This window comes from Ovis canadensis, chromosome 26 (genome assembly GCF_042477335.2).
Source record: "Ovis canadensis isolate MfBH-ARS-UI-01 breed Bighorn chromosome 26, ARS-UI_OviCan_v2, whole genome shotgun sequence".
In the NCBI taxonomy this organism is placed as follows: domain Eukaryota; kingdom Metazoa; phylum Chordata; class Mammalia; order Artiodactyla; family Bovidae; genus Ovis; species Ovis canadensis.
The window spans coordinates 49,556,009-49,578,255 of NC_091270.1; the positions used below are offsets into that span (position 1 = coordinate 49,556,009).

Here is a 22,247-nt window from a genome sequence, read left to right on the forward strand (position 1 = left end):
CATAGGGTCCTGGTCAGTTACAGTAATAGACCTATTATATGTTAATGTAAGTAACACATTTAAAAATGAAAACTCTGTTTTCCAAAACAAAGAATTTAGAGTGGTGGTGTGAATCTGCTTAAAAGGTTTGGTTTAATAGATGACCGCTAGATTCTCAGATCTATTTCTGCATTTGATCTGTTGCTAAGTGTTTTATTTGAAGTATATGTGGTTGGGAAAGGGAAAAGTATTTTATGAGCCTTTTCAGATAGTTACCACTATTCCCCTTTGGCTGCTATACCAAATACACACTTGATAAATGGTAAAGGTTAGTTACAACGTGGAATGAACTTTTGGTAATATGTTAAGATTCATTGGTCTATTTTGAACTTTAGTGGATATTTTACCCATTAAAAAAAATGTATTATCTTTATTTTTAAATTATTTTAAATTGTAATAAAATATAAAAAACATAAAATTTGCCATCTTCAACCATTTAAAAAAATGAATGAACTTTATTTTTAGAGTGTTTTAGGTCCATAGCAAAACTGAAAGGTACAGAAATTTCCTGTCCCCACATACTGCCTGTCCCCACATGTGTACAGTCTCTGCTATATCCTGCAGGCGCAGTGCTATATTTGTTACAATTTATGATCCCACACTGACACATCATTATCACCCCATAGCTATAGTTTACCTTAGGGTTCACTTTTGATGTACATTCTATGGATTTTGACGTATATATAATGACATGTATCCACCAGAGTAGTTTCTCTGCCCTAAAAATCCCCTGTGTTTCACTGATTCATCTCTTCCTTCCCTCTTAAGTCCTGACAATGACTGATCTTTTTACTATTTCCATCAGTTTTACCTTTTCCAGAATGTCATATGGTCGAAATCTTACAGTATGTTGCCCTTTCAGATTGACTTCTTTCACTTAGTAATATGCATTTATTGTTCTTTCATGTCTTCCTAGAGCTCTGTAGCTTGTTTCTTTGTAACACTGAGTGATATTCCATTGTCTGTATATACCAGTGTATTTATCCATTTACCTACTAAAAGACATCTTGGTTGCTTTTCAGTTTTGGTAGTTAAGAATGAAGCTACTATAAATATCTGTGTACAAGTTTTTGTTTGGACATAAGATTTCAACTCCTTTTGGGTAAATACCAAGGAGTACTTTTGCTGGATCATATGATAAGAATATATTTAGTTTTGTAAACTATCTTCCAAAGTGGCTATGCTATTTTTTTAAAATGTAAATTTATTTTGCTATTTTATAGTCTCATCAGCAGTGAATGAGAGTTCTGTTACTTCACATCTTTGCCAGCATTTTGTGTTGTCAGTGTTCTTCAGTTTGGCCATTCTAGTAGGTATAGAATGGTCATAGTCTCTAGTGACATATGATGTAGAACATTACTCTTATTTACCATCTATATATCTTCTTTGATGAGGTGTCTGTTCAGGTATGTTGCCCATTTTAAAGTTTTTTTTATTATTATTGTTGAGCTTTAAGAGATCCTTGTATATTTTGGATAACAGTTTTTTATCAGATGTGACTTTTGAAGATGTTTTTCTCCTAGTTTGTAACTTCTCATTCTCTTGACAGTGTCTTTCACAGAGCAAAAGTTTTTAATTTTAATGAAGTCCAGTTTATCAATTATTTTCTCATGCATCATGTCTTTGGTATTATATCTAAGAAGTCATTGCCTTACCAATGGTCATCTAGGTTCACTCTTACTTCTAGGAGTTTTATAATTTTGCATTTTACATTTAGATCTATGATCCACTTTAGGTTAATTTCTATGAAGTGTTAAAGCCTGTGTCTAGGTTATATGTTTTGCATTTCGAAATCCATTTGTTATAGTAACATTTTTTAAAGACTATCTTTGCTCCATTATGTTGTCTTTTCCTATGTCAGAGATCAATTGATTGTATCTATATAGGTACTTTTCTGGGATCTCTGTTCTGTTTGGTTGACCTTTTTGTGTGTTCTCTTGCCAAAATTATACTACCTTGATTACTGGAGCTTTACTATAAGTCTTTAAGTCACATAGTGACAGTCGTTTGATTTTCTTCTTCAGTATTGAGTTTGTTATTTGGGATCTTTTGCCTCATAAATTTTAGAGTCAGTTTATTGATAACCACAGAATATTGTGGTGGGATTTTGATTGGGATTGTACTGAATCTATAGAACAAGTTGGGGAAAGATTGACATTTTGAACTTTTTGTTTGCTATTTGTCATCAAACTTTTGAAGTTTTCCTCGTAGAGATCTTACTCGTATTTCATTAGATTTATAGCTAAGTATTTAACTTTTGGGGATGCTAATGTACATGACATTGTGTTTTAAATGTCAAATTCCAATGCTCATTTCTGGTATATAGAAAGTGAATGACATTTGTATATTAACCTTTTATGCTGCAAATTTGCTTTCTTAACCATTTTTAAGTGTATAGTTCAGTGGTGGTGAGTATATTCACATTGTTCTATAACATCTTTCTGGGAGCCTTTCATTTTGCAAAACTGAAACCCTATACCCATTAAACAAGTAATTAAAAATTGTGATAAAATATATGTAACATAAAATTTACCATTGTAACCCTTTTTCACTGATATTGCATATTTGCTTTTTTAAGTAGAAGCTAATTAAAACATCTGTATTCAGTTTTCACTTTATTTTTATAGATTCTCTTTTTTCCTGGCTTTACCTTAAGTTTTATACTTTTATATATTTTTCTGTTACTAATTAATGTGCCTTTGTTTCAGGACAGAGAACTGTAACATTTCTTGTGAGGCCATTCTCCTTTAACTTTTGTGAAATTGTTTATCTCTCCTTCAATTCTGAAGAACAGCTTTGCTGGGCATGGTATTCTTAGGTGGAATTTTTTTTCTTTCAGTACTATATATTGAATGTATTATCCCACTCCATTCTGGTCTGCAAGGTTTCACTGAAAAATCCACTGATAGTCTTACGGGCGTCTGCTTGTACATAATATTTTGTGTTTCTCTTGCTGCTTTTTTGAGAGTCTCTCTTTGTCTCTACTTTAGGGCAGTTACAATGTATGTCAGTGTAATTCTCTTTGAATTCCTTTTTTGGCTTTCTTTTGGCTTTCTAGATTTGGATGTTAATTTTTTTACCCCAGGTGAGAGAAATTTTCAGTCATTACCTCTTTGAATAAGTTCTGCCCTCCACCCTGATTTCTTTTCCTTCTGTGACTTCTATAATGTGTATACTGCTCTGCTTGATTGTGTCCCATATATCCATGAATCTGTCTTCACTCTTTTTCATTCATTTCATTCTTTCTTTCATTTGTAAAAAATAATTGGCTCCTCTGATTAGATGAATTCTCTTGATCTGTCTACAGGTTTTCTGATCCTTTCTTTCACTTGATCTAGTCTGCTCTTGAACCCCTCTACTGAAAATTTCAATTCCGTTATTGTATTCTTCAGCTTTCTGATTTCTATTTTTTACTCATTCTAAAGGGTGTCAGACTTTATTATTTTGGGCTCCAAAATCACTGCAGATGGTGATTGCAGCTGTGAAATGAAAAGATGCTCACTCCTTGGAAGCAAAGTTATGACCAACCTAGATAGCATATTGAAAAGCAGAGACATTACTTTGCCAACAAAGGTTCGTCTAGTCAAGGCTATGGTTTTACCAGTGGTCATGTATGGATGTGAGAGTTGGACTGTGAAGAAAGCTGAGCGCTCAAGAATTGATGCTTTTGATCTGTGGTGTTGGAGAAGACTCTTGAGAGTCCCCTGGACTGCAAGGAGATCCAACCAGTCCGTTCTGAAGGAGATCAGCCCTGGAATTTCTTTGGAAGGAATGATGCTAAAGCTGAAACTCCAGTACTTTGGCCACCTCATGCCAAGAGTTGACTCATTGGAAAAGACTCAGATGCTGGGAGGGATTGGGGGCAGGAGGAGAAGGGCATGACAGAAGATGAGATGGCTGGATGGCATCACCGACTTGATGAACATGAGTTTGGGTGAACTCTGGGAGTTGGTGATGGACAGGGAGGCCTGGTGTGCTGCACTTCATGGGGTTGTAAAGAGTCAGACATGACTGAGTGACTGAGCTGAACTGAATCATTTTAAAGTATACAGTCCAGTGGCATTAAGTACATTCACTTTGTTGTGCCATCAATTCAGTTCAGTCGCTCAGTTGTGTCCGAATCTTTGCGACCCCATGAACTGCAGCATGCCAGGCCTCCCTGTCTATCATCAACTTCCAGAGTTCACTCAAACTCACGTCCATTGAGTCGGTGATACCATCTAGCCATCTCATCCTCTGTCGTCCCCTTCTCCTCCTGCCCCCAATCCCTCCCAGCATCAGACTCTTTTCCAAGGGGTCAACTCTTTGCATGAGGTGGCCAAAGTACTGGAGTTTCAGCTTTAGCATCATTCCTTCCAAAGAACACCCAGGACTGATGTCCTTTAGAATGGACTGGTTGGAACTCCTTGCAGTCCAAGGGACTCTCAAGAGTCTTCTCCAACACCACAGTTCAAAAGCATCAATTCTTCAGTGCCCAGCTTTCTTGACAGTCCAACTCTCACATCCATACACGACTGCTGGAAAAACCACAGCCTTGACTAGATGGACCTTTGTTGGCAAAGTAATGTCTCTGCTTTTGAATATGCTATCTAGGTTGGTCGTAACTTTCCTTCCAAGGAGTGAGCGTCTTTTAATTTCACCATCTGCAGTCACCATCTGCAGTGATTTTGGAGCCCAGAAGAATAAAGTCAGCCACTGTTTCCATTGTTTCCCCATCTTCCCATGAAGTGATGGGACCAGATGCCATGATCTTAGTTTTCTGTTTGTGCCATCACCATCATCCATTTCCAGAACATTTTTTTAATCTTCCCAAGCTGCAACTCAGTACCTATTTAACACTAATTCCTCATTTTTTGCTTCCTTTGGCTCTTGGCAACCACCATTTTACTTTCTGTCTCTATGGATTTGTCTGCTATGATTTCGTCATGTAAGTGTAGTTATGCAGTATTTTTCTTTTTTGTGACTCGCTTATTGCACTTAGTATAATGCCCTCAGTGTTTATCCAGCTTGTTGCATGTGTCAGAATTTTCTACTTTGAAAGTGTGGTTAACGTTCCATTGTGTGAAATACATATGGAAATATATATATTTTATTTTATTTATCCATTCATCTGTTGATGAATACTTAGGTTGCTTCTACCTTTTGGATATTATGCATAGAGCTATTATGAGCATGTGTGCTATGTACTCATTTGAGTCCCTGCTTTTAATTCTTTATGTAGATTTATATATCCAAAAGTGGAGTTGCTGGATCATGCAGTGATTTTATATTTAACTTAAAACAATTATTAATTTATTTATTTTTGGCTGCATTGGGTCTTCATTGCTGCATGCAGATTTTTTTTTCTAGTTTTGGAGAGTGGGGGCTACTCTTCGTTTTGGTGCATGGGCTTCTTAAGGCAGTGGCTTCTCTTGTTGCAGAACATGGCTCTAGGGCAAGTGGGCTTCATTAGTTGTGGCTCCTGGGCTCTAGAGTACTGGCTCAATAATTGTAGTGCAGGGGCTTGGTTGCCCCTTGGCATGTGGGATCTTCCTGGATCAGGGATCAAACCAGTGTCCCCTGCATTGTTATGTGGATTCCCACCAGGGAAGCCCTATATTTAACTTGAAATTTACATTCTTTTCTGTACTGACTGCACAGTTTTACATTTCTTCCAGTAGTGAACAAGGGTTCCAGTTTCTCCACATTCTTCCTGATACATGTTATTTTATTTTTAATGATTATAGTCTTCCTAATGGTTATGACATGGTATCTCATCATAGCTTTGATTTGTATTCCCCTATGAACTCCTTATTGCCAAATTCAGACTTAAAGTGAAGAAAGTAGGGAAAACCACTAGACCATTCAGGTATGACCTAAATCAAATCCCTTATGATTATAAAGTGGAAGTGAAAAATAGATTTAAGGGACTAGATTTGATAGATAGAGTGCCTGATGAACTATGGATGGGGGTTTGTGACATTGTACAGGAGACAGGGATCAAGACCATCGCCATGGAAAAGAAATGCGAAAAAGCAAAATGGCTGTCTGGGGAGGACTTACATAGCTGTGAAAAGAAGAGAAGCAAAAAGCAAAGGAGAAAAAGAAAGATATAAGCATCTGAATGCAGAGTTCCAAAGAATAGCAAGAAGAGATAAGAAAGCCTTCCTAAGTGATCAATGCAAAGAAATAGAGGAAAACAACAGAATGGGAAAGACTAGAGATCTCTTCAAGAAAATTAGAGATACCAAGGGAATATTTCATGCAAAGATGGGCTCGATAAAGGACAGAAGAAAGTAGGAAGCAGAAGATATTAAGAAGAGTGGCAAGAATACACAGAAGAACTGTACAAAAAAGATCTTCACGACCAAGATAATCACGATGGTGTGATCACTCACACTCACCTAGAGCCAGATAGCCTGGAATGTGAAGTCAAGTGGACCTTAGAAAACATCACTATGAACAAAGCTAGTGGAGTTGATGCAATTCCAGTTGAGCTATTTCAAATCCTGAAAGATGATGCTGTAAAAGTGCTGCACTCAATAGGTCAGCAAATTTGGAAAACTCAGCAGTGGCCACAGGACTGGAAAAGGTCAGTTTGCATTCCAATCCCAAAGAAAGGCAATGCCAAAGAATGCTCAAACTGCTGCACAATTGTACTCATCTCACATGCTAGTAAAGTAATGCTCAAAATTCTCCAAGCCAGGCTTCAGCAATATGTGAACTGTGAAATTCCAGATGTTCAAGCTGGTTTTAGAAAAGGCAGAGGAACCAGAGATCAAATTGCCAACATCCGATGGATCATGGAAAAAGCAAGAGAGTTCCAGAAAAACATCTATTTCTGCTTTATTGACTAAGCCAAAGCCTTTGACTGTGTGGATCACAATAAACTGTGGAAAATTCTGAAAGAGATGGGAATACCAAACCACCTAACCTGCCTCTTGAGAAATCTGTATGCAGGTCAGGAAGCAACAGTTAGAACTGGACATGGAACAGCAGACTGGTTCCAAATAGGAAAAGGAGTACGTCCAGGCTGTATATTGTCACCCTGCTTATTTAACTTATATACATAGTACATCATGAGAAACACTGGGCTGGAAGAAGCACACGCTAGAATCAAGATTGCTGGGAGAAATATCAATAACCTCAGATATGCAGATGACACTACCCTTATGGCAGAAAGTGAAGAGGAACTAAAAAGCCTCTTGATGAAATTGAAAGTGGAGAGTGAAAAGTTGGCTTGAAGCTCAGCATTCAGAAAATGAAGATCATGGCCTCTGGTCCCATCACTTCATGGCAAATAGATGGGGAAACCGTGGAAAGAGTATCAGACTTTATTTTTTCTGGGCTCCAAAATCACTGTAGATGGTGATTACAGCCATGAAATTAAAAGATGCTTACTCCTTGGAAGGAAACTTATGACCAACCTAGACAGCATGTTAGAAAGCAGAGACATTACTTTGCCAACAAAATTTCATCTAGTCAAGGCTGTGGTTTTCCCAATGGTCATGTATGGATGTGAGTTGGACTGTGAAGAAAGCTGAGCACTGAAGAATTGATGCTGTGGTGTTGGAGAAGACTCTTGAGAGTCTCTTGGCCTGCAAGGAGATCCAACCAGTCCATTCTGAAGGAGATCAATCCTGGATGTTCTTTGGAAGGAATGATGCTAAAGCTGAAACTCCAATACTTTGGCCACTTAATGCGAAGAGTTGACTCATTGGAAAAGACTCTGATGTTTGGAGGGATTGGAGTCAGGAGGAGAAGGGGACGACAGAGGATGATATGGCTGGATGGCATCACCGACTCGATGGACATGAGTTTGGGGAACTTCCGGAGTTGGTGATGGACAGAGAGGCGTGGCGTGCTGCAGTTTATGGGGTTGGAAAGAGTTAGACACGACTGAGCGACTGAACTGAACTAAACTGAATGATTAGTGACGTTGAACATCTTTTAATATGTATCGGGCATTTGTATATCGGTTTTGGAGAAATGAGTGTTCACAAGTTCTTTGCCCATTTAAAAAATTAGGTTTTTTGTTTTGCTGTTGAGTTAGGAGTTCCTCTTAGATTCTTGATACTAGACCTTCAGTCAAGTGATTTGCAGATATTTTTTTCTCATGCTTAGGTTGTCTTCACTGTCTTGTGAGTGTTCCATGACTCACAAAAGTTTTAAGTCATGATGATAGGATCTAATATATGTGTATGTATATATATTTTTTCTTTTGTTGCTTATGATTTTAGTGTCATATCTAAGGACAGGTTCAACAATTATTAACTCTTGGCTAATTCTGCTTTAGTTTTATGTTCCCTACCACTTCCTCTATTAAGTAAATTGTAGATATTATATCATTTTATTATCTAAATATTTAAGTATATATTTCTAAATGACAAAATATAATTTTGAAATATAACCACAGTATCATGATCATGGCTTAGAAATTAATGACAGTTTCTTATATCATCTGGTTTTCAGTCTGTGTCCAAATTTTCAAGTGTTTCATGAGTGTAATAATTTTCCTTACAGTTTGTAATCACCAAGAAATAATGCCCACACATTGCTTGAATCAGCATTCAAAATATACACTCATTGAGCTGGCTCCTCCCTACCCCACTTTATTTAGTGCCTGGCTTTTAGTACCATGTTGATAACTGATAATTCCGAATTTTTATTTCTTTTCTTGCACTCTTTAGGCAGCCTATGAGATGATTACCAATGTTTCTCACATTCTGGGACTCATGCCCTTGTGTAATCCCCTCCTCTTAAATGTAAGCTATGTTTTATGATTTGTTTCTAGTGAATAAAATGTGGTCAATGGATGTCTTTTCTGAGATTAGAATATAGGATGACCGTGTCTGTTTCCTGGGTGCTCACGTTCAATCTCTTTTTCTGATCCCTTATTCTGGGGGAAGTAAGTTGTCATATTGTGAGTATCCTTATGGAGAGGTCTTTTGAGATTTCTCATTAACAGCCTGGAAAGACCCAAGGCCTGTCATCAGCTAAGTGCATGAGCTTTGAAGTAGATCCTGTGCTAGTCAAGCCTTGAAACGGTTGCAGCCCTGGCCAACACTTTGATTGTAGTTTTGCTAGAGACACTAAACCAGAGGCATTCAGTTAAGCTTTTCCCAGGTGCCTGACCCAAGGACCGTAGGGGTTAATAAGTGTTTATTGTTTTAAGCTGCTAAATTTGGGGATAATTTGTTATGCAGCAATAGATAATTAATATATCATCCTTCAGTTAAAATGAAAGTCAGATCATGTCTCTCTGCTCAGAATCTTCCAGTGGTTTCTTATGTCTCCAAGAATAAAAATTAAAGCCCTAACTCTGACCTGTTTTGCCCTGTAGGATCTCAACAGCTTGTCTCCCTCCTCTCTGACCTCATCTCTTAATCTTTTCCTCATTGCTCATGCTGCTGTAACCACAGTTGCTTCCTTATGGCTTTTCAAACACACCACACATTTCCTTCCAAGAGTCTTAAATCCTTGATATTTTTCTTCCTGGAGTGTTCTGCCGAGATATTCATTTGTTCCCCTCCTCACCTTCTTCAGGTCTTTGTCCAAATGCCATCTCCTCAGTGATCCCTGTTTAACCTCACCTTCAGCAATCGCTATTCTGTCATGAACCTATGATGAACCTATGACGTATTCTGTCGTAACCCATGATTCTGTGGGTTGGTGGGACTGTTGTTCTGGTTTGGACCAGGTTAGCTAATCTGCAGGTCATTTGCACTCTTTCCTGCAGCTGTTATCAGCTCCTGAGTTGGTTGGCAGCTGAATGGTGTAGGATGGTCTCAGACACTGGTCTCTCTGTTGGAATGTGTTCAGCTAGGGTGCCTTTCACATAGTCCCTCACCCTCCTGTAGGCTTGCTCAGGCTTGTTTACATGTGATTTCAGAATTCGAAGGCAGTAGGAGGGCAAGCCACAGTGCATAAGCTCTTTTCAGGTTTGTTTGTTTTACATTTCTTATTGTCTAATTGGCCAAAGTAAGTTACTTAGCTAAGTCTAGAGTTAGTTCCTAAGTATATCCATGGGAGACAGTACTTTCTGTTGTATCTATCACATCTGATTTCTGAAATTTTTTAGAGTTTTTCTAGAATTTCTCAACAACTATCACACTTTCATCTTTAGCTTATCTAAAAAATTGTTGAGACCTCTTAGCTGGTGATAGCACTTTACCAATTTCCCACCTTTTTTTGGGCAAATGTTTTTCACCATAAAAATCTGTGACTTTTTCCACTTATTTTCTGGATGCCTTGTGTTTGAATGTTCTTTTTTCCTCTTTATTTAGAATATTTATAATCTGTTTTATGTAATAGATTTAATTTTATTTAGGTAGTAATATTATCTGTTTGTAGAATGTATTTATTTGTCTGCACTGAGTCTTAGTTCCAGCACATGAGATCTTCTATCTTGTTGTGGCATGCAGGGTCTTTCAGAGAAGGCAATGGCAACCCACTCCAGTACTCTTGCTTGGAGAATCCCGGGGACAGAGGAGCATGGTGGGCTGCCGTCTATGGGGTCGCACAGAGTCAGACATGACTGAAGTGACTCAGCAGCAGCAGCAGGGTCTTTAGTTCAGGCATGTGGGATCTAGTTCCCTGACCAGGGACCAGACTCGGGCCTGCTGTATTGGGAGCATGGAGTCTTAGCCACTGGACTACCAGGAAAGTTCCTCTTCAGTTCAGTTCAGTCTCTCAGTTGTGTCCGACTCTTTGCAACCCCATGAATTGCAGCACACCAGGCCTCCCTGTCCATCACCAACTCCCCGAGTTCACTCAGACTCACGTCCGTCGAGTCAGTGATGCCATCCAGCCATCTCATCCTCTGTCGTCAATTCTCCTTCTGCCTCCAATCCCTCCTAGCATCAGAGTCTTTTCCAATGAGTCAACTTACCTGTTTTTAAATTGTTTTCAATATTTTTATTGGAGTACACAGGTGATAACTCATATTTTCAAAAGCACGTCTTATATAAAAGAACATGCACAAATATTTAGTTGAGTTTAGGACACAGTTATTAACTGTTTTTTTCTTTCTCCAGATTTTCAAAATTCATTTCTACAAATCGTACTTCCAGAGAAAATCCAAGCAAATACAAGTGATAATTCAGAAGTAGAAAATGTAAGAGATTTTCCATAGTTAATGCTGTTATATGAAATTTCTTATTTTTATTGCAGTGAAATACATAAATTCCATTAGAGTATAAATAGGCAATATCACTACTGATAAGGAATTTAAAGTTTTGATGGTAAAAGCAAATATATAAATCAGAATGTTCTAATTTTTCTAGCATTTATCATTTCCTCATGGTAAAATAATTTTTAAAAGTTCAAAGAGAGAATATAATGTAAAAGAATTAAGAGTCTTATCTGAGTGGTATCTAGATGATTCAGATGAAGAGAATAATTTTCTCCAAAATTGCTAAGGAGAATCTGTCTTAAGTATAATCTTCTTTCTTAATCTCTACCCTTGCATTTACCAGTTTTCAGAGTATAAACTGATTATTCTGTTATTTTTATTGGAAAGATGATATTCTATCCTACTTATTGATTTATTTAACAGATATTTCTCTGGACTTGTGTGCATAGCTATATGCTAAGAGCCTTAGGAGATTAAAAAAAATAAAACAGCATGCCTTGCTTACAAGTGACTGATCTTTTTTTTAAAAAAATTTAATCAGTTAACTATTTTTGAGTGTGTTGGGTCTTTGTTGCTGTGTGTGGACTTTCTCCAGTTGTGGCAAGCAGGGGCTACTCTTTGTTGTGATACATGGGCTTCTCATTGCAGTGGCTTTTCTTGTTGTGGAGCCCAGGCTCCAGAGGCTTCAGTAGTTGTGGTACTCAGGCTCAGTAGTTGTGGCTTGTGGACTCTTGAGTGTGGCTCAATAGTTGTGGAACATGCTGTTCTATGGCATGTAGGATCCTCCTGACCAGGGGTCGAACTTTAGTCCCCTGCATTGGCAGGCAGATTCCTAACCACTGGACCCCCCCAGAGAAGTCCAGTGGCCAATCTTTTGATAACACTTTATTTTTAACAGTTTTAATGAGGTGTAATTTAGACACCACAGAGTTCACCCACTGTAAGTGTATAACTCAGATTATTAGTACATGAATTATACAAACATTATCATAATCCAGTTTTAGAACATGTCTGTTGCCTTAAGTTCCTTCCTGCCTGTGTGTACTTCTCTGCTTTCATCCCCAGCCCTTGGCAACTGCTGATCTGTTTCTGTAGTTATGCATTTTCTAAACATTTCATAAAAATGAAACATATGATACTATAGGACTTTCTATTGCACTTCTTTCACCTAAGTTTATCCATTTTGCAACATTTATCAATATTTTCTTAATTTTTACTCATTAATGCATGTTTATAATACATTTGTTTATCCATTTACTTGTTTAATTCAAGACTGTTTTTAGAAATTGACCATTGTGAATCATTCTGCCATGAATATTTTTGTATGGACATATAGTTTTCTTTCTCTTGAATAGACATTTAAAAGTGACTTTGCTGTGTCATATGGTAAGTTTATGGTTTTCATTTTAAGAATCTGACAAACTGTTTTCCATAGTGACTTACTACTTTACATTTCTCATCAGCAGTATATGAGGATTTCAGTTTTCCCCCATGCTTGTTAGGACCTGATATCTGTTTTGATTAAAGTTATTGTATTGGATGTGTAGTGGTATCTCATTGTAGCTTATATTTGCATTGTTCTAATGAAAAATGATGTTTCATAACCTACTAGCCATCTAAATAATTTTTGGCAAAATGTCTTTTAAATTATTTGCCCATTAAAATTTTTAACCTATTATTTTAGCATGTTTATTGGGTTATAATTAATATATAGCATTCTATTAGTTTTAGGTGTACTCTGTAGTGATAGTGATAGTGAAGTTGCTCAGTCGTGTCTGACTCTTTGCAACCCCATGGACAGTAGCCAACGAAGCTCCTCCATCCATGGGGTTTTTCAGGCAAGAATACTGGAGTGGGTTGCCATTTCCTTCTCCAGGGGATCTTCCCGACCCAGGGATCAAACCTGGGTCTCCTGCATTGTAGGCAGACGCTTTACTGTCTGAGCCACCAGGGAAGGCCAGTATTTTTATACATTATTAAATGATTACCACAGTAAGTCTGGTTATCATCTGTCACCATACAAAGTTGGTATACAATTATAATTTTTAAAATTTTATTCATCCTGATATATATTTATTTATTGAAGTATCATTGTTTTACAATGTTGTATTAGTTTCAGTTGTATTTTCTTTATTCATTGAAGTATAGTTGTTTTACAGTATTGTATAATTTCAAGTGTACTGCATAGTGATTCAGTATTTTCACAGATTATCTTCCATTATAAGGTTATTACAAGACAATGGCTATATTTCCTATGCTGTACAGTTTATTCTGTTGTTATCTGTTTTATCTGTAAATCCTATATCCCTGATTTGTCCCTCCCTGTTTCCCTTTACCTTTGGTAACCACAAGTTTGTGATTCTGTTTATGAGTCTGTTTCTGTTTTGCCTATACGTCCATTTGTATTTTTAAAGATTTCATATATAAGTGATATAATAAGTACTTGTCTTTTTCTGACATCTCACAAGCATAATATTCTCCAGGTTCACCCTTATGGCTGCAAATGGCAGAAATTCATTTCTTTTTTATGGATGGGTTATATCCCATTGTATTGATATACCACATCTTCTCAACCCAGTTATCTTTTGATGGGCATTTGTGTTGTTTTCATGCCTTGGCTATTGTAAATTCTGCTGCTGTGAACACTGGGGTGTGTGTATTCTTTCAAATTAATATTTTTAATTTCCCCAGATATATACATCAGAGTGGAACTGCTGGATCATATGGTAGTTTTATTTTTAGTTTTTTGAGGAGCCTCCAATTGTTGTTCCATAGTATATGCGCCAATTCACTTTCCCATCAGCAGTAACAAGGATTCCCTTTATTCCACATCCTTGCCAACAATTGTTATTTGCAGACTTTTTGATGATAGTCAAGAGTGAGATGATAGCTTATTTTTGTTAAGCAAAGGATAAAAGGAAAGATATACCCATTTGAATGCAGAGTTCCAAAGAACAAGGAGAGATAAGAAAGACTTCCTCCATGATCAATGCAAAGAAATAGAGGAAAACAATAGAATGGGAAAGACTAGAGATGTCTTCAAGAAAATTAGAGATATCAAGGGAACATTTCATGCAAAGATGGGATCAATAAAGGACAGTAATGGTAGAGACCTAACAGAAACAGAAGATATTAAGAAGAGGTGGCAAGAATACACAGAAGAACTGTACAAAAAAGATCTTCACGACCCAGAGAATCACAAGGGTGTGATCACTCACTTAGAACCAGACATCCTGGAATATGAAGTCAAGTGGGCCTTAGGAAGCACCACTACAAACAAAGCTAGTGGAGGTGATGGGAATTCCAGTTGAGCTATTTCAAATCCTGAAAGATGATGCTGTGAAAGAGCTCCACTCAATAGGCCAGCAAATTTGGAAAATGCAGCAATGGCCACAGGACTGGAAAAGGTCAGTTTGCATTCCAATCCCAAAGAAAGGCAATGCCAAAGAATGCTCAAACTACCGCACAATTGCACTCATCTCACATGCTAGTAAAGTAATGCTCAAAATTCTTCAAGCTAGACTTCAGCAATAAGGGAACTGTGAACTTCCAGATGTTCAAGCTGGTTTTAGAAAAGGCAGAGAAACCAGAGATCAAATTGCCAACATCTGCTGGATCATCGAAAAAGCAAGAGAGTTCCAGAAAAACATCTATTTCTGCTTTATTGACTATGCCAAAGCCTTTGACTGTGTGGATCACAATAAACTGTGGAAAATTCTGAAAGAGATGGGAATTCCAGACCACCTGACCTGCCTCTTGAGAAACCAGTATGCAGGTCAGGAAGCAACAGTTAGAACTGGACATGGAACAGCAGACTGGTTCCAAATAGGAAATGGAATATGCCGTGGCTCTATACTATCACCCTGCTTATTTAACTTATGTGCAGAGTACATCATGAGAAACGCTGGGCTGGAGGAAGCACTAGCTGGAATCAAGATTGCCGGGAGAAATATCAATAACCTCAGATATGCAGATGACACCACCCTTATGGCAGAAAGTGAAGAAGAACTAAAGAGCCTCATGATGAAAGTGAAAGAGGAGAGTGAAAAGTTGGCTTAAAGCTCAACATTCAGAAAACTAAGACCATGGCATCCAGTCCCATCATTTCATGGCAAATAGATGGGGAAACAGTGGAAACAGTGGCTGACTTTATTCTGGGGGGCTCCAAAATCACTGCAGATTGTGATTGCCACCATGAAATTAAAAGATGCTTACTCCTTGGAAGGAAACTAATGACCAACCTAGACAGCATATTAAAAAGCAGAGACATTACTTTGTCAACAAAGATCCATCTAGTCAAGGCTATGGTTTTTCCAGTAGTCATATATGGTTGTGAGAGTTAAACTGTGAAGGAAGGTGAGTGCCGAAGAATTGATGCTTTTGAACTGTGGTGTTGGAGAAGACTCTTGAGAGTCCCTTGGCCTGCAAGGAGATCCAACCAGTCCATCCTAAAGATCAGTCCTGGGTGTTCATTGGAGGGACTGATGTTGAAGCTGAAACTCCAATACTTTGGCCCCCTGATGCAAAGAGCTGACTCATTTGTAAGACCCTGATGCTGAGAAAAATTGAGGGCAGGAGGAGAAGGGGATGACAGAGGATAAGATGGTTGGATGACATCACCAACTCAATGGACATGGTTTTGAGTGGAGTTCGGGAGTTGGTGATGGATAGGGAGGCCTGCCGTGCTGCAGTTCATGGGGTCGCAGAGAGTTGGACATGACTGAGCATCTGAACTGAACTGAACTAAACTGATTGACTGTCTTCCCTATGTGTACCTTACATTCCCTGGATGATTGATTTTTAAACTGCAATATGTTTGATTTATGTTAGTTTCAGATATACCACATAGTGATTCAATATTTTTGTGGATTTTACTCCATTTAAAGTGATTTCAAACTAGTGGACACATACACCTGTGCTGTCAAATATAACCTTGTTGCTTACTTATTTCATACATAGTACTTTGTACCTTTTAATTCCATACCTCTAACTTACCTCCACCAGTTTTCTCTCCCATAGATAACCACTCATTTGTTCTCTATATCTGTGAGTCTGTTTCTCTTTGTGTTTACATGGTACAGCCACCATGAAAAACAGCTGGAGAGTCCTTGCTGCTGCTGCTGCTAAGTCACTTCAGTTGTGTCCGACTCTGTGCAACCCCGTAGATGGCAGCCCACCAGGCTCCCCCTTCCCTGGGAGTCTCCAGGCAAGAACACTGGAATGGGTTGCCATTTCCTTCTCCAATGCATGTAAGTGAAAAGTGAAAGTGAAGTCGTTCAGTCGTATCCGACCCTCAGCGACCCCATGGACTGCAGCCTTCCAGGCTCCTCTGTCCATGGGATTTTCCAGGCAAGAGTACTGGAGTAGGGTGCCATTGCCTTCTCCAGGAGAGTCCTTAGAAAACTGAAAATAGAACTACCATATAATAAAGCAGTTCCACTTCTGTGTACATATTCCAACCCCCCCTGAAAACACTTAATTCAAAAATTTACATGCACCCTAATGTTCTTCACAGCATTATTTACAGTAGTCAAGATATGGAAGTAACCTGTGTCCATTAACAGAAGATTGCATAAACACACACACAGACACACATATACTTATGATGGAATATTACTCAGCCATAAAAAGAATGAAATTCTGACATTTGCGGCAAAGTGGATAGACTTAGAGGGTATTATGCTTACTGAAATTAATCAGGGAAAGACAAATTCTCTATGTTATCACTTATATGTGGAATATAAAAAACTGAATGAATGTCTATAGCATTGAATGTATAACAGTGATATATTTTTAAAAAATATTTATTTATTTATTTGGCTGTGTTGGATATTGCAGCTGGTGGGATCTTCTTTGTGATGTGAGGGATCATTAGTTGTGATGTGTGACCTTTTCATTGCAGCGTGTATACTTTAAATGTGGTATGTGGGATCTAGTTCCTGGACTAGGAATCGAACCCAGGCCCTCTGCATTGAGAGCATGGAGTCTTAGCAAGTGGACCACCAGGGAAATCCCTCACTGAGATTTTACTTTAATTTTTCTGATGATTAGTTATGTTGAATATTTATCAATGTGACAGTTGGCCATCTGTAGGTCTTTTTTGGAAAATGTCTGTGTAGGTCTTCTGGCATTTTTTTTCCTGGGTTGTTTCTTTTTTCTTTTGCTTTTTGAATTGTATGAGCTGTTTATATATGTTGGATATTAATCCCTTATCACTTGTATTGTTTGCAAGTTCAGTTCAGTTCAGTTCAGTTCAGTCACTCAGTCATGTCTGACTCTGTGACTACATGAACCACAGCACGCCAAGCCTCCCTATCCATCACCAGCTGCCAGAGTCTACCCAAACCCCTGTCCATTGAGTTGGTGATGCCATCCAGCCATTTCATCCTCTGTCGTCCCCTTCTCCTCCTGCCCTCTGTGTTTCCCAGAATCAAGGTCTTTCAAATGAGTCAGCTCTTCGCATCAGGTGGCCGAAGTATTAGAGTTTCAGCTTCAACATCAGTCCTTCCAGTGAACATCCAGAATTGATCTCCTTTAGGATGGACTGGTTGGATCTCCTTGCAGTCCAAGGGACTCTCAAGACTCTTCTCCAACACCACAGTTCAAAAGCATCAATTCTTCGGCACTCAGCTTTCTTTATAGTCCAATTCTCTCATCCATACATGACTACTGGAAAAACCATAGCCTTGACTAGATGGACCTGTGTTGGCAAAGTAATATCTCTGCTTTTTAATATGCTGTCTAGGTTGGTCATTAGTTTCCTTCCAAGGAGTAAGCATCTTTTAATTTCATGGTGGCCATCACCATCTGCAGTGATTTTGGAGCCCCGCAAAATAAAGTCAGCCACTGTTTCCACTGTTTCCCCATCTATTTGCCATGAAGTGATGGGATCGGATGCCATGGTCTTAGTTTTCTGAGTGTTGAGCTTTAAGCCAACTTTTCACTCTCCTCTTTCACTTTCATCAAGAGGCTCTTTAGTTCTTCTTCACTTTCTGCCATAAGGGTGGTGTCATCTGCATATCTGAGGTTATTGATATTTCTCCCGGCAATCTTGATTCCAGCTAGTGCTTCCTCCAGCCCAGCGTTTCTCATGATGTACTCTGCACATAAGTTAAATAAGCAGGGTGATAGTATAGAGCCACAGTGTATTCCATTTCCTATTTGGAACCAGTCTGCTGTTCCATGTCCAGTTCTAACTGTTGCTTCCTGACCTGCATACTGGTTTCTCAAGAGGCAGGTCAGGTGGTCTGGTATTCCCATCTCTTTCAGAATTTTCCACAGTTTATTGTGATCCATATGTGGCATAGTCAATAAAGCAGAAATAGATGTTTTTCTGGAACTCTCTTGCTTTTTCGATGATCCAGCAGATGTTGGCAATTTGATCTCTGGTTTCTCTGCCTTTTCTAAAACCAGCTTGAACATCTGGAACTTCATGGTTCACGTATTGCTGAAGGATGGCTTGTAGAATTTTGAGCATTACTTTACTAGCATGTGAGACGAGTGCAATTGTGTGGTAGTTTGAGCATTCTTTGGCATTGCCTTTCTTTGAGATTGGAATGCAAACTGACCTTTTCCAGTCCTGTGGCCATTGCTGCATTTTCCAAATTTGCTGGCCTATTGAGTGGAGCTCTTTCACAGCATCATCTTTCAGGATTTGAAATAGCTCAACTGGAATTCCCATCACCTCCACTAGCTTTGTTTGTAGTGGTGCTTCCTAAGGCCCGCTTGACTTCACATTCGAGAATGTCTGGCTCTAGGTGAGTGTGAGTGATCACACCATCGTGATTCTCTGGATCGTGAAGATCTTTTTTTTATAGCTCTTCTGTGTATTCTTGCCACCTTGTCTTAATATCTTTTGCTTCTGTTAGATCCATACCATTTCTGTCCTTTATTGAGCCCAGCTTTGCATGATATGTTCCCATGGTGTCTCTAATTTTCTTAAATAGATCTCTCATGTTTCCCATTCTATTGTTTTCCTCTATTTCTTTGCATTGATCACTGAGGAAGGCTTTCTTATCTCTCCTTGCTATTCTTTGGAAATCTGCATTCAGATGGGTATATCTTTCTTTTCCTCTTTCACATTTTGTTTCTCTTCTTTTCACAGCGATTTGTAAGGCCTCCTCAGACAGGTATTTTGTTTTTTTGCATTTCTTTTTCTTGCGGATGGTCTTGATCCCTGTCTCCTGTACAATGTCATGAACCTCTGTCCATAGTTCATCAGGCACTCTGTCTATCAGATCTAGGCCCTTAAATCTATTTCTCACTTCCACTGTATAGTCATTATGGATTTGATTTAGGTCACACCTGAATGGTCTAGTGGTTTTCCCCACTTTCTTCAATTTAAGTCTGAATTTGGCAATAAGGAGTTCATGATCTGAGCCACAGTCAGCTCCTGGTCTTGTTTTTGCTGACTGTATAGAGCTTCTCCATCTTTGGCTGCAAAGAATATAATCAATCTGATTTCGGTGTTGACCATCTGTTGATGTCCATGTATAGAGTCTTCTCTTGTGCTGTTGGAAGAGGGTGTTTGCTGTGACCAGTGCGTTCTCTTGGCAAAACTCTATTAGCCTTTGCCCTGCTTCATTCTGTACACCAAGGCCAAATTGCCTGTTACTCCAGGTGTTTCTTGACTTTCTACTTTTGTACTTAAGTCCCCTATAATGAAAAGGACATCTTTTGGGGATGTTAAGTCTAAAAGGTCTTGTAGGTCTTCATAGAACCATTGAACTTCAGCTTCTTCAGTGTTACTGGTTGGGGCATATACTTGGATTACCATGATATTGAATGGTTTGCTTTGGAAACAAACACAGATGATTTTGTCATTTTTGAGATTGCATTGAAGTACCACATTTCGGCAAATACTTTCTCCCATTTACTAGTAGTTCGTTCATTTTGGTAATGTTTTCCCTTGCCTTTGCAGAAGCTTTAGCTCAGTTGGTTAAGAATCTGCATGCTGTGCAGGAGACCTCAGTTCAATCCTTGGGTTGGGAAGATACCCTGGAGAAGGAAATGGCAACTCACTCCAGTATTCTTGTTTGGAGAATCCAGTGGACTGAGGAGCCTGGTGGGTTGTAGTCCATGGGGTCACAAAAGTTGGACATGACTTAGTGACTAAACCACCACCAGGAACCATTTGTTTATTTTTGCTTTTCTTTTGCCTTAGGAGTCAGATATTAAAAATATTGCTATAATTTATGTCGAAGAGTGTGCTGCCTGTGTTCTCTTCTAAATGTTTTATGGTTTCCAGTCTTACATTAAGGTCTTTAATCTATTTTGAGTTTACTTTTCTATATGATGTAAAAAAAGATTTTAATTTCATTCTTTTACATGTAACTGTTCACTTTGCCTAGCACCATTTATTGAAGAGACTGTCTTTTCTCCATTATTTTCTTGTCTCCCTTGTTGTAAATTGATTAACTGTAAGTTTGTGGGTTGATTTCTGGGCTATTCTTGCCTATTGACCTCTGTGTGAGTTTTTGTGCCAGTACCATGCTTTTTTGATTAATGTAGCTTTGTGGTGTTAAGTAGCTTCAAATTAATTTGAAGTCAGGAAGCATGACACTCCCATCTCTTCTTTCTCAAGATTGCTTTGGATATTTGGTGTGTTTTACGGTTCCAAATAAATTTTAGGATTTTTTTGTTCTAGTTCTGTGAAAAATGTCATGGGTATTTTGTTAAGAGATTGCATAAAATCTCTGGATTGCTTTGAGTCGTATTTACATTTTAATATTAATTTTCTAATCCAAAAACACAGGATAACTTTCCATTTCTTATAATTTTCAGTTTCCTTCATCAAAATTTTATAATTTTCAAAATGTAAGTCTTTTACCTCCTTGGTTATGTTTATTCTGAGATATTTTATTCCTTTTGATGCAGTTGAAAGCAATTATTTTCTTGCTTTCTCTTTATGTTAGTTTATTATTAGTATATAAAAAAGACTATGGAATTCTGTATACTAATTTTGTATCCTGCAGCTTTACTGGATTCATTTATTAGTTCTAATAGGTTTTTGGTGGAAACTTAAGAGTTTTCTTTGTATGGTATCATATCATCTCTAAATAGTGACAGCTTTACTTCTTCCCTTTCCAATTTGGATGCCTTTATGCCTTTCTTGTCTGACTGTTGTGGCTAGGACCTCTAATACTGTGTTGAATAGAAGTGGTGAAAGTGGTCATTCTTGTCCTATTCCTGATTTTAGAGGAAGGGCTTTTTGTTGCTGAGAGTTTTATGATGAGTCAATGTGGAATTTTGTCAGGTAAATTTTACACATTAATTGAAATGATGTGATTTTTATTCTTTTTGTTCATGTATATCAAGTTGATTTGCAGATATTGAACCATCTTTGTATTCCTGTACTAAATCCTACTTGATTATGGTGTTTGAGCCTTTCTATATATTGTGTTTGGTTTGTTTATATTTTATTGAGGACCTTTGCAACTATATTCATTAGTAGTATTGGAGTGTAATTTTATTTGTTGTGGTGTCTTCATCTTGTTTTGGTATCAGGGTGATGATCTTATAGAATTAATTTGTGAATGTTCCATCTTCTTCAATATTTTGGACTAGTTTGAGAAGGACAGGTATTATCTCTTCTTTATATGTTTGTTAGAATTTCTTTATGAAGCCATTTGGTCCTTGACTTTTGCTGGCTGTAAGTTTTTTAAAATTACATGTGCAGTTCCACCAACAGTCATCTGTCTGTTCACATTGTCTATATTTTCCTTATTCCATCTTGGAAGCTTGTATGTTTCTAGAAATTTATGTACTTCTTCTAGCTTTCCAGCTGGTGTATAACTGTAGTATTATCTCTCCAGATTTTTTTTTGTGTCTCTGTGATATTGCTTTCTATTTACATCTTTCATTTCTGCTTTTGTTTTTTAGGGTCTCCTCTTGTTTTCTTGATGACCCTAACTAAAAGTTCATCTATTATATCTTTTCCAAAAACCAGCTTTTGGATTCCTTGATCTTTTTTTTTTGTTGTTGTTGTTGTTTGTTTTGATCTCTGCTTATTCCCTCTTTGATCATTATTAGTTATGACTTTGGGCTTTACTTGTTCTTTTTCTCATTTCTTTAGATGATAGGTTAGGTTGTTTAC

The 22,247-nt window shown here is 37.9% G+C and overlaps 1 protein-coding gene across 1 annotated transcript in view; it reads left to right on the top strand.

Moving 5' to 3' along the window:
• The window catches only part of LOC138430939 (disintegrin and metalloproteinase domain-containing protein 32-like), a 196,576-nt gene that overhangs the window by 958 nt on the left and 173,371 nt on the right, over positions 1-22,247 (top strand). Inside the window, exon 2 of the mRNA XM_069572993.1 lies at positions 11,055-11,134. Within this exon, the coding sequence (XP_069429094.1) occupies positions 11,055-11,134 (80 nt within the window). The remainder of the gene's footprint in view (positions 1-11,054; positions 11,135-22,247) is intronic.